Raw genomic sequence first — 12,955 nt, forward strand, 5'->3', positions numbered from 1 at the left:
CATGGCTGATGGAAGTGTGGCTCACTGCAGCCTGCTGCCACCACCCGGCATCACAGGAGGGCATCCTGATCAAAGTTCAGAAGTTGAGGTACAGTTTCTGCTGAATGCATACTGCTTTCGTACCTCTGAGAAGCTGAAAACTTGGTAAGTCAGGGCCGTTAAGCAACTTGCCTGGGGAACCGACTGAGCTAGAATCCGAACCCAGGTCTGCTTATTCCACAACTCATGATCTTTCCTCTTAAGCAGTTGCATGGATTAAGTATGTAAAGTCTGTAGGTCAAACTGATCACATTGATACTTAATAAAGATGATGTAAAAGTCAATAGCTCTTTAGTAACCTAAACCCTAAACTTTGACTGTTTATAAGTATCATTTACTTATTTAAAACTTTTCAAAAGTATATCAAAATGGACCAGAAAATATCAGAGAGGAGAGATTCTGTAAGATTTGATACTAAACAAAGAATTTATTGTGTTCTGAACAGATTACCCATTTTTTAGTGAAGCTCCGAATTTTGCTGATCAGACTGGTGTATTTGAATACTTTATGAATATTGAAGACCCTGGAGAGCATCGCTTCACGCTGCGCCAGGTTCTCAATCAAAGGCCCATCACTTGGGCTGCTGATGCATTCAACACCATCAGTGTTATAGGAGATTACAAATGGTATGTAAAATTGACATCCTTATGTAGATCTGGCTGAAATAACCTTGTAATGTTGTCAGGTACATTCTGAAGCCAGGACTTTTCAGCAGTTCTTCTGTCCAAGAACCTAATAGGTGTGTTATAATGGTTGAATATCGTGGTGGCCATAAACCAGCCAATTGTTTTATTGCCTAAGTGTCCTTCCCTCAGATTTGCCCAATTTAATAGTAATTGCTGAAGGATCAGATTGATTTTAATATAAAAATTGAGGACTTTTGGACCCAGTGATAATTTAAGATTTATTTATAAGCAGACTTTGTGATTTGCGTGTTGTTTTTTAAGTTTTTGTTTTTGCTGGAGAGTTGATTTGTTGAAATGGTGTTGCCACCTGCTGGATTCACACTTGAATTACATTGTTTTAGCTTTTGTGGAAAATCTATTTACCAGCTGACAGTAGATGGCAACAGTAAAAAGCAAATCAACTTTTAGTTGGCTAGAGAATTCCACTCTTTTATTTAGGCATTTGATAAAGAGAGAAGATGTATTTATTCTTCACTTAAAATATAATGGCCAAAGCAAAACTGAGAAGTCAGTTATGGAATTCCAGTGTATTGACTAATTATGAATGTTTTAGGTGTTTCTTTTCTATTTTTTCTTTTAACTAGTATAATGCTACTGTGAAACATAAAACACAAGCATTTCAGGCTTAGTGATAGTAACTATTAATGTCAAGTCACCAAGTAGCCATATCTGTAGCTTGGAAATTGGGCAGGGAAGGGAAGATAATTTGGAAAACAGCTTTGAATTGTTTATCTGTAGAATGCTGCAGAAAGTCTCTATCCTTTCTGTATTGCCTTACTCCCTGTTATAAATCCCAATTCTAGTCCCAAGCTCAGATAGTAAGTCTTAAGAAACTCCTATCCAGAGCTTCTAGAACCCTTACAGCTCCTTGGAGAGTTACTGGGGGTAGTGTAAAGAATTCTTGCCTAATTTAGAATAACTTCAGTGGCTTATCTTCTTATACAACAGAAATACTGTTTATCCCAACATCTCTGTACCAGACACTTTATCTGGATATTCTGGTCATGTCAGTGGGGTTTGTGATTTCGTCATTTGTTACTAATGGTCTTACAGTAAGACAGGTGGCTGCATTTAATTGTCTAAGGGATGGTCCCTGTTATTTTGATCACTGGTCTGGAAGCCAGCCACCATAGAAAACCTTTAAGTTTCTGTGACAACCCATATCCCCCACGCTCATGAACACTACATAGGGCTCTCTCTGAACCCCAAATCTATTGTTTCTGGCTGGGACTCCAGAAAAACTGGGAGACTCTTTCATTGTAGTAGAGAAATGATGTAGAGCACCATCTACAGATTAAACAAAACTCTTCATACCTTTGAAGGTTTTGCAGTATTTAAATAGCAATACTCAGTCTTTACTATTGCAGTGTGTAAGGAGGTGAAGAGGAGGATGGGGGAAAGTGGGGAGAGAAGGAAGGAGTGACATATTCTGAAAGAAAAAGAACCAGGAAATGGCAATTATGCATGTCAAGAAAGGACTATTTTTGTCTTTTTTAAGCCCTGCTTTCATCATGTTCTTTCACTGCTCAAGAATATGCAGTGGGGCTTCCCTGGTGGCGCAGTGGTTGAGAGTCCGCCTGCCGATGCAGGGGACGCGGGTTCGTGCCCCGGTCCGGGAAGATCCCACATGCCGCGGAGCGGCTAGGCCCGTGAGCCATGGCCGCTGAGCCTGCGCGTCTGGAGCCTGTGCTCCGCAACGGGAGAGGCCACAGCAGTGAGAGGCCCGCGTACCGCAAAAAAAAAAAAAAAAAAAAAAAAAAAAAGAATATGCAGTGACTCTTTCCTGCTACCGAACCAGATCTGCACTTCTATGCCTGACTTCCAAGATCTTTTAAAATTTGGTCTCATCCCATTTATTCTGTGTTATTTCCCATTATCCTATCCTGGATTCAAGGGACCAGATCTGTTTAGAGATGTACACACATCCCATGTTCATTTCTGTTCTCTGGCTGTGATGCCCATTTATTGCAGGGAAAGGAGGGAATGAAAACTGGGTAACACTAAACACTGGTATGAGCTTCCCATAGCTACCTTTTGGCAAAGGTAGCATCCTCTTAACCTTATAGACTGGGAAACTGAGGCTTTGGGGTGAGATTTGTTCAAGATCCCATACTTTTAAATTCCAGAACCAGGGCAAGAGGCCAGGTCTGTTTGGTGCTGTAGCCCATGCTCTTGGACTATACCTCACAGCCTTGTTTTAATCATTGTCTTCTTCCTGAGAGGAGGAAAGGGAAAGTTAGTAAGTTAGTGGAGTTTATCCATAGTGCTGTTCTAGTAAATCGGCTCTATGTGCGCACAGTGCCATCAGTTCTTAGAACTGTGTTTAGGACAGACCTTTCATATTTAGATTTAGTTAAGTATCAGCACAGTAATTTGACTATAAATGGTAGACTTTACCAAAGCTGTTAAAGACTTCCATCTTGTTAGTAAGCTTTGGTTGGGATCTGAGGACAATCACAAAATTATCTTTCGCTGCACAGACCTGAATTCTGCATCCTTTTGATCAAATTTGCTTAATTATGTTGGCTGGTTTTTGTTCTCTCAGCACTTCCAAGAGATTATGGCTGTGGAAGACTAAACCAAACTTTTATTCTATTTTATTCATTATCTGTAAAATTGCCTGTAAGTTGTGATGCAAGAATCACTTATTCTGGACTGTAATGTATAAAAGGAAAACGTTTGATCTTCTCTCACTCTAACTCTAAATAGAATACGTTTTTGGTGCTGACAGGATCTGTAGCACTTTCAAACTTCTGATGAGCCAGCAGGGAGGTAGGGGATGTAAGGAACAAGGCTGATGCTTGGTGGTTTCATGCTGGTGATAATCTACAGAGAGAAAAATTCCCTCTGCTGTGGGAGGACATACAAGAGAGACTGGGCTTTAGTTACTTGGCATTTGATTTTCCTGTAAAGTAGCCCAGCTTTAATTAAATGATTAAATGTAGATTTTCCTGATTGTTGTGTACCTGCTGTAGGTGCTTCTTTTTTATGTTTTCCTTTACAAAGTAAAATTTCACTGTGCAAAATTCACTGACAGGAAACTCTGAGAAATGTAAAAGTCACATAATTTCTCCCCATTTCCAAAATATATTTCTTGGCATTCTTAGTTTTATTTTAGATAAATTGCTTGCTTTATTACATGACTGTGTGCAAGCTTTCTAATTCTTTTCCATTTGCACTTAGAATTTGAGTGGGAGGGGAATTATTTTCAGAGGTCGTATTGGATTGGGGTGGTTATTTCATTGCAGAAGGAATCCAGTAGCATTTGTAAAAGGAAGCCTGGAGGAGATGTCATTGTTAAAGCTCTGGTAGTTCCTGGTTGGCTGAACCTTTCTCGTCCTTTGACCTCCTGTCAGTGATACCAAAACCAGGGTTTTACTGCCTCTGCACAGACTTAGGTACTCTGTAGGGGAAAACGGTCCTCCAAGTGAGATTCCTGGACCAGAAGCATCAGCATCACCTGGCAATTTGTTAGACATGCACACTCAAGGGGCCCACCCTAGACCTACTGAATGGGACCCTGAGGGGTGGGGCCTGCAGACTGAACTGAATAAGCCCCCCAGGGTGATTTCAATACTGCTCAAGTGTGAAAAGCCCTACTGTAGAATCAACATAGAGTTGACTGTGTCTTGTTAGGGTTAAATGTAAAAATTAGCCTCAAAAGCAGCTTTTGTTCTCCCAGAGGTTCCTAGCAGTCTCCACTGCTTCTCTTTGCTGATGGAAATGTAATAAACCTTTTTGTTCAGAATGATGTGGAAACTTATCTTTTACGTATTCCTAGAAAAAATGGCTTCTCCTTATATTCTTAGAATGAGAAGTTATTTTATTATAGAAAGACAGGAAATATATTCTTAAGAAGCTTGAAAACAGTAAATATTATTTTCCAACAGTAAGTCATTAAAAGAGGCAATGAAATGACTTGACTTCCGTCATGTAAAACTTGAAACCATCATCAATGAAGTCCATCCCTGGTATAAGTGTGGACTTAGCAAATCACATACCTTGATTAGAAGTTTGGAAGCATGTGACTGTGAAAAGAGCCATTTGTGCTACATTTGAAATGACATAATTAAAAACACTAACACTTTGATTTTGCAGGTCCAATTTGACTATAAAGTGTGATGTGTACCTAGAGGCCCCTGAGAAGGGAGGTGTGTTCATTGCTGGAAGAGTGAATAAAGGTGGCATTTTGATTAGAAGTGCCAGGGGAGTTTTCTTCTGGATTTTTGCAAATGGAACCTACAGAGTTACAGGTGATCTAGGTAAGTGGCTTCTTCTATAGCACATGGTTACTATATGATATGTTGCTCTATCTGTCTGTTACTTATGGTAGTAATGAAGGAGCTTTATACCTCATCGTGTTCGAACATCTAATTGAGAACAGATTCAACACGTGTAAGCAAACGCCAAACGGATTCAGAATTATAGTGTTAATTAGTACAGACAGAGGCAGCTCAGTGAAAGAGAAAATTGTGCAAAGCTTATCGGCTATTGTAGAGTTGAGCTAGGCTGTCAGAGTAGGATTACCAGAGATTGGGGTGTGGTGGTAGTAGTAGGGAGAGAATACTCAGGAAACACTATAACTAAAAGCAAGACTATAAGAATGTTGCTGGTGTGCTTATGGAAATACAAAAGGAAGGATTGATTTGTTTAAGATGGAGAATTCCTATTTCTTAATTTAGTCAATAATTTGAAAACAGCTGGACTTTTCTCATTCATCTTAACAGTCCTTGTCTTATGTAGAATAGTATTTTATCCAGAATAGGTGCTTAGAATCCGTTCAAGTTGAATCCCATCCACTTCACTTTGGTTTGGGTACACACCGCTCTGTTGAAACTAGACCTTATTGGTGGTGACTCTTCTTGATTCATAGTCTCTTGACTTTCGTCCTGCATTAATAAAAAATCTTCTCTCCTACAGTTTGTTCCCCTATGCCTCTTCCTAAGGTGAAAAGGGCTCCAATAATAAAATAAAAATTAAAGAGGGAGTGGGTAATGAGGACATTAGAATAGGAATTGCATAATCATAGCATGACTGATCTGGAAGGTACCTTGCATTTTCCAATCCAAAAGAGAGTGCCAGAGAGGTTAATTGCTTTACCCAAGGTCTCAAAATGAGGTAGTAGCAGAATTGGAACTAGGGATTTAAATCTCTGACTTCAGTCCCCACTGCTCTGTGTCTTAAATTGCACACTGGACATCTCATCCTGGCTTTCTCTCAGGCATTCAAATATAATACGTTCAAAAATTAGCTTATTATTTTCTCTCTAATTCTCAGCGAGTGCTATTACCATGTAGCCAGGTACACTAGCTGGAAATCTTATTGTAGGTTTTGACTCTTCCTCCTTATCCTTCATATTCAGTCCAATCAGGTGTATATGCAGACCTGAACTATACACGCTAATGCGTCATTGTACCATGTTTGGTTTGTAAGTTTATTTTGCTCGTTCTCTTGTGAGCTCACATATGGCTCAGAGTAGGATCTCTCTGCATGCTGGATGGATGCCTGAATGAAGGATGTTTTGTTTTAAATCAATTGTAGGTATGGAAATGTCGATCTTTATTAAGGCTGACTTTACTACATACAAATGCGCCTAAGAACCCCCACTGAGTTATGGGATTCTGTGATTTAGATTCTAAAAATACATCAACTGGGATAATCTCTTTGTGTTACAGCTGGATGGATCATATATACTTCAGGACATGCTGACGTTACAGCAAAAAAATGGTATACACTCACTTTAACTATTAATGTAAGTATTGCTGATCAGAATGCCTGAGGTAAAAATATCCTTTTCTTGTGCTTTTCTAACGTTTTCTGTTATCAAAGGGGGAAAGTACGATAAATAGTGGAAAATAGGCAGAGAGTCTGCCGTGATACCAGCAAACCACCGGTCCCTGGGATGATAGTGTGTGTCTGGGTAAACCCACCCGAGAACCATCAGCAGCTGACTTTATCACCCCCAGTATTTTGTTTTGTTTTGTTTTGTTTTTTAAACTCAGGAGTAATTGGCAGAATCAATAATTGAACTTTTTTTTTTCAAGTTTTCTTAAACCAAGATTCTTATTGGAGCTAATAGGTATAAGCAAAGTCACATAAATTTATTTTTTGATGGTTAAGAATGATTTGGTTTTCAGCTATAAGCACACTTTTTTAGAAGTTAGTTTCCATGACTCTTTGTCAGAGATGATACCAGATTGACGGTAGTATCATGGAAATCTAAAAATATTTGTCAGAATTATTGGTTGATCATGAGCTATTGATTGACATGCTTCCACGGGATGCTGTGTAGAGAAATTCTTCTGTATAATATACTGCTCTCTGCCAACAGTCCTGTCATAATTTTCTTTAGGTTACAATAGAGATAAAACATGGAATTCAAATAACTTTTTGAACTCGTTCTCTTCTCTTACTCAACCACCAAAATTGACAGTACTAATTTTTCTGGCAGTAACAATATTTACTGAAAATCCAGTTTGGGTGTGATACAGTTTATATAACTAAAACCACACTTGATGGGCGTAACCTCGTTCCTAGTTCTTCCCTATTGCAGTGAACTGAGGCAGTAAGGGCTGGCTTACCTGCAGATAGAGGGGAGGCATCTTTTATGTGCCTTTGGTGTGAGGTGGTTCCTGCTGGAACAAATAACAGTACACATGTGCTGTTATTTGTTTAGGCAGATACTAGGTCTTAGAATTGGATTTTAAATTTTAACAGATCCTGCCCCTATTGCTAGCCAAACTATATCAATTTTTATAGAAGTTATAATAATATTTGATATTACTGACTTTAAAGATTTTTTTCAAATTAATAGACATGATTTTTATTTCCTTGATAATTAGGGAGGTTGCACATCTTACTATGTTTATTGACTGTTTGTGTTTTTTCTTCTCTGAAGTTACCCATTCACACTCTTTCCTCATTTTCCTATTGTGTTGTCTTTTTCTGATGGATTTGTATGAATTTACTATATATTCTGGGTAGTAACTCGTCTGTTATATGTGTCACAAATATTTGCTTCTATTCTGTCACATGTATTTCAATTTGCTTATGGTATATTTCGTGAATAGAAGTTTTAAACTTTGCTACTGTCACATATTTCACTTTTTTTCATTGCTTTTATGTTTTATTTAAGAAGGGCTTCCCCTTTCTCAAGGTCAGGAACATTTTTTCCCCAAAACCAAATAAAGTTTAGGATTTTTAAAAATGTTTAAGTCTTTAATCCATCTGGAATGTATTTGTGGTTCATAAGGAGAAGAGCCCAACTTAATTTTTTAAAAACAAGTGGATAGCCGTCATATTTAGTACATAGACTGTCCTTTTGCCCATGATTTAAAAGCCATGTTTTCGACATAACAAATCATCATGTGTACATAGGCTTATTTCTGAGCTTTTTTTCTGTTTAATTGCTTTGTTTGTTATTATCCAACATCCCACCTTAAATTGTGTTTACTTCCTAAAATCTTTGGTTACATGGTTTACTTCCTTCAGAGTTCCTTCCTGACCACCTTCTATAAGATAGCACCCCATCTCACTCTCTGCCCCTCTTCTCTTCCTTAATTTTTCACTGAAGCTCTTGTTAACCTCCTGACATCTTACATGTTCTGTTGATCGCTATGTGTTTGTCCTGCTCCATTCACTAAAACCAAGCTCCTTTAATGACGGGCGTCTGTTTTATTCATTGCTGGCTCTCTGGCACCTAGAAAAGTGCCTGGTGCACACACAGTCAGAGCAAGAACCCTTGTAGAATGAATGAGTGGATATCTGGTGAGGCAAGTTCCTCATTATTTCTTTTTAAAAATTACCTTTGCTATTTCAATAGTATATTTACTCTTCTAGTTGAATTTTTAAAACATCTTTTCAATTCCATGAAAAATGCTACTAGTATTACTCTGAATTTATACATCAATTTGGGCAAAAGTAATATATTCTTTTAGAATAATGTGTTTCCAGGGACTTCCCTGGCAGTCCAGTGGTTAAGACTTCACCTTCCAATGTTGGGGGTATGGGTTTGATCCCTGTTTGGGAAGCTGGGATCCCATATGCCTTGTGGCCAAAAGGCCAAAAAACATGATAGAAGCAACATTGTAACAAATTCAGTAAAGTCTTTTTTCCTAAAAAAAAAAGAATAGTGTGTTTCCCCATTCAAGAACATGGTAACAAGAACATGCTGCATCTCACCATTTATTAAGATCTCCCGCTGCGTCCTTCAGTTTTATTTTTATAGTTCTTCCACATTACTTGTTAGGCTTATTTTTAGTAATTTTATGAATTTTTTGAAATTTTGAATAGGATTTAAGAAGGTAAATTTCCTGAATTTTATTAGATATTTTGCGTACATGTTTAAAAAAAAAGGGCTTATCAAAAACACCTGCCTCCTTCCTCACTGCTGTTCCTGCCGCCTCACCCCATTCTGTGTTCTGCTCCTCTGACACAGCCACTTTGAACTATTTCAGCTGTTTTCTTCTGGTATGTCTTTTATATAATGTGATTTACTACTTTTAGAAGTTAGCTCCAGTCTTGCTACTGGGATGGGTGGGGATATTGCTGACTTACACCTGCTCCACCCCCTACCCCATTATTTCTTGTTCCACCAACTCTGGGCACATAATCCAGAGCGGTCTCTGAGGCACCCGTCATCACATCAACCTGTTTTAATTCTTCACAGGCCACTTATCTCTTAGGTATCATGTGTGTTTGTGTGTCTCCTTCTACTAGAATGTAAGCTGTATAAGAGCAGGGACCTTGTTTTTCTTGTTCGTCCTAAACTCCCAGTGACTTAAGCAACATTTGACATATAAATATTTGTCGCATACATGAAAAACAAAACAAAACAACATCTTTTATGATGTTCATTTTCCAAATTACTGCTAATATGAGGATTTTATGATTTTGAAATTGGCCATTTTTGAATTCTTCTCAGCACACATCAGATGCTTTATCTTAGCGCTGTTGCATGGGGGTTAGAACGATAAACTTTGAAGTCTATTAATAGTCACTTGCAGATATTTTATGTTGCTCCGCTTCTGTTTTACCATCATAATCTCATGAAGACACACCCTTATGCAGATTGAATGGTATCATATATAAATATATATATATATGAAAGTTTGTTACAGTACCCAATATATGGTGAGCACTTTAATGAGTCAAGTTAATATTCTTAGGAGTAGGTGTGTTAGGAACCAGACAGGTCAGCATTCATATTTCCTTACTGATATATGCTGAGACTTACAGGAAGTTATTTCACGTTTTTGAGCCTCTGTTTCCTTATCTGTAAAATGGAGGTAGGCTCTGTAGGTTGTTTTAGAGTTAGATATTTTTTATTTTTCACTCAACACATTTTTATTAAGCATCTGTTACATACACTGTTCTAAGTACTGGGGATACAGCAGTGAACAAGACAGACAAGGTTCCAGCTCTCTCAGAGCCTGTATTCTTCTAGGACAGGGATTATTAAACTTTTTTTTTCTTTAAAGAGCCAAAGAGTAAATATTTTAGGCTTTGTGAGCCCTTTGGTCTACATTGCAGTTGTTCAGCTCTGCTTTTGTAGTGAGAAAGGAGCCGTAGACTATAGGTAGATGAATGGGTGTGCCTGTGTGCCAATAACATTTAATTTATAAAAATAGTTGGCTGGCCTGTGGGCCACGGTTGGCTCACTCCTGCTCCAAATAAACAAATAAATAAAATTATGAAGGAAAAATGAGATAATGAGTTAAAGTAGCTTCCCTGCCAGATTCTCTAGATAGAGAGGTCAGGGAAGGCCTCTTGAAGTGGGTGATGTTTGAGCTGAGAGCTGAGTGGTGGGAAGAGCAGTCTGAGCACAGGGCACTGCTGCGACTGGTCTTGTGTGACGAGCTGCCAGAGGATAGGTTGGCTGACACCCAGGGGGCGAGGGGCAGGGGGAGGATGAGCTTCACTGCTGAATATAATTTGTGTACATAAGCTCCTTGGCTCAGTGTTAATATTCAGTATCCCCTATGTGGCAGAAGATGTTCAGTAAGCACTTCCAGAGCTGAAGGTAGCTGTGCAGGTGTGTAGTAGCAGAAATGTATGTGGCTCTGAACGTGGAGTTGGGCAACTCAAATTCAAGTCCTAGCATTGCTGGTAAATCTGTGACTTTGATTTTTAGTCTCATTAAGTCACCGTGTCTCCATGCATAAAATAAAATAAGTAAATGAAGGCCCATTCCCGTATAATTTTATGACTTCAGAGCAGATTTTATTTTGATCCTTGGCCTAGTGCTTTGGATCTTTTGCTCTTCACTCTTTGAAATTAGCTAGTTTTAAATGTAGCTGGAATGAGTGTGCTGTGGATATATGCTCATAAGCATGCTATAATAATGATAATAAGAGCTGTGTGCCAGCCACTTAGCTAAGTAGGAATGGCAGCTGTCTGAGGAGGACGTTATTTTTATCTTTCTCTGTCAGTGACTAGGAAGTTGTTCCTGTGGGTATTTCTCTTCTTCCATCCACTCAACCCCCTGCCTCTCCCCAGTCATCAGTTTAACTGATGGTTACTGTTTTTCTAACTTAAGTGTAGGCTCTTGATATAACTTTGAAGTGGTATTCTGTACATGAGGATAAAGCAATAAAACGAAGGTTAATTACTCCTCTCCCAGCTGGGCTGAGGCTCCTTAATGAAGACCTTAAATGAACATTTTGAGGGACTTCCCTGGTGGCGCAATGTTTAAGACTCTGCGCTCCCAGCGCAGGGGGCCTGGCTTCGATCCCTGGTCAGGGAACTGGATCCCACATGCATGCCGCAACTAAGAGTTCGCATGCCACAACTAAGGAGCTGGTGAGCTGCAACTAAGGAGCAGGTGAGCCACAACCAACACCTGGTGCAACCAAATGAATGAATGAATGAATAAATAAATAAGAAAAGCCTTTAAAATAAATAAATAAATAAAACATTTTGACCCCAGCAGTCCTGTCTGAAGAGCTGGTGGCTGTAAGCTGTCAGTACAATGCATGTACATGCCACTACGTGTAAATGACAAATGGTTTTTTATTTTAGTGAACTTTTATCTAAAATTTTATCGTTATGTTATGAAAAGTGTTACATTTCTGCAAGTTTTACAGCATTTTGGTGGAGTACAAGGAAACATTGAGGTATTCTTGTACCTTGGAAACTGTTTATATAAATAGATAAGAATTTCCTTTGAGAAAATTTTTTCTGTATTTCAAACTTTTGCTCAAACTTGTGGAATCATTTTGCTGTGGTAAATCTTCAATGAGAAGGATATTTGTTGCACTAAGTAGGTGGGCCATCCATTAAGAAACAGACTTCAGAGGATCAGTTTCACGTGTCTTTAAGGGATGTGTTTCTCCCCACTCCAGGGTGGTTTCTCTTCTGGCACGCTGAATGGCAAGCCTCTCTGGAAAAACGTCTCTGTGAACTTCCCGAAGAATGGCTGGGCCGCGATTGGAACTCACTCCTTTGAATTTGCACAGTTTGACAACTTTCATGTGGAAGCCATACACTAATACTCACAGAGTGCCATAGAACACTCTCTGGATTTTCTTTCTTTTTGGTTTTGGTTCAGAGCCATTTCTGGTTTTGATGGATCAATATAGGAGCCTTTTGGAAGCTACAAAAAATGGAGAGTAAATGAGGAGAAAAATATATTTTTGCTTGACCATCTTGAAGATTTTTTTTTTAGAATTCCAAGGGGAAACAGATGAATCTTTAATATAACCCGATACGTCCCGTACATAGGGCACTAGGTACGTTGGTCAAATCCTGCAGAGTCGTTTGGGTGTTCAGACCTCGAAGCCTTGTGTTAATGCTGAGGTAGCTCTCGTCATCTTATTTGCACATGATCATGCAGATGGCAGGGACTTGATCATCACTGTGATGTATCTATTCATGCTGACTGTGTGTCTAGTGAGCTGGTGTCCTCGTCGTGGGTAATGCTGCTGTAACAGGAAGCTGAAGAACACTGGAAATACTGCTTTTTTTGTTGTTGTTCGTATTACCTTTATTTCATTTTTATTAAAACAAAAATTTTTAAACGTCTTTATTGGAGTATAATTGCTTTACAATGGTGTGTTTCTGCTATAAAACAAAGTGAATCAGTTATACATATACATATGTTCCCATATCTCTTCCCTCTTGCGTCTCCCTCCTTCCCACCCTCCCTATCCCACCCCTCTAGGTGGTCACAAAGCACCAAGCTGATCTCCCTGTGCTATGCGGCTGCTTCCCACTAGCTATCTGTTTTACAT

General features: G+C 38.9%; 1 protein-coding gene across 2 annotated transcripts in view; it reads left to right on the plus strand.

The window, feature by feature from the left end:
* GALC (galactosylceramidase) overlaps positions 1–12,746 on the plus strand; it is a 59,423-nt gene extending 46,677 nt beyond the window's left edge. For both annotated transcript variants that reach the window (XM_082853721.1, XM_082853722.1), the window contains 4 exons: positions 485–665; positions 4,824–4,987; positions 6,401–6,477; positions 12,068–12,746. In XM_082853721.1, coding sequence (XP_082709847.1) covers positions 485–665; positions 4,824–4,987; positions 6,401–6,477; positions 12,068–12,214 — 569 coding nt within the window. In that variant the 3' untranslated portion in view covers positions 12,215–12,746. The remainder of the gene's footprint in view (positions 1–484; positions 666–4,823; positions 4,988–6,400; positions 6,478–12,067) is intronic.
* The last annotated feature ends 209 nt before the right edge of the window (positions 12,747–12,955 follow it).

This window comes from Leucopleurus acutus (genome assembly GCF_964270905.1).
Source record: "Leucopleurus acutus genome assembly, chromosome: 1".
NCBI classification, from domain to species: Eukaryota; Metazoa; Chordata; class Mammalia; order Artiodactyla; family Delphinidae; genus Leucopleurus; species Leucopleurus acutus.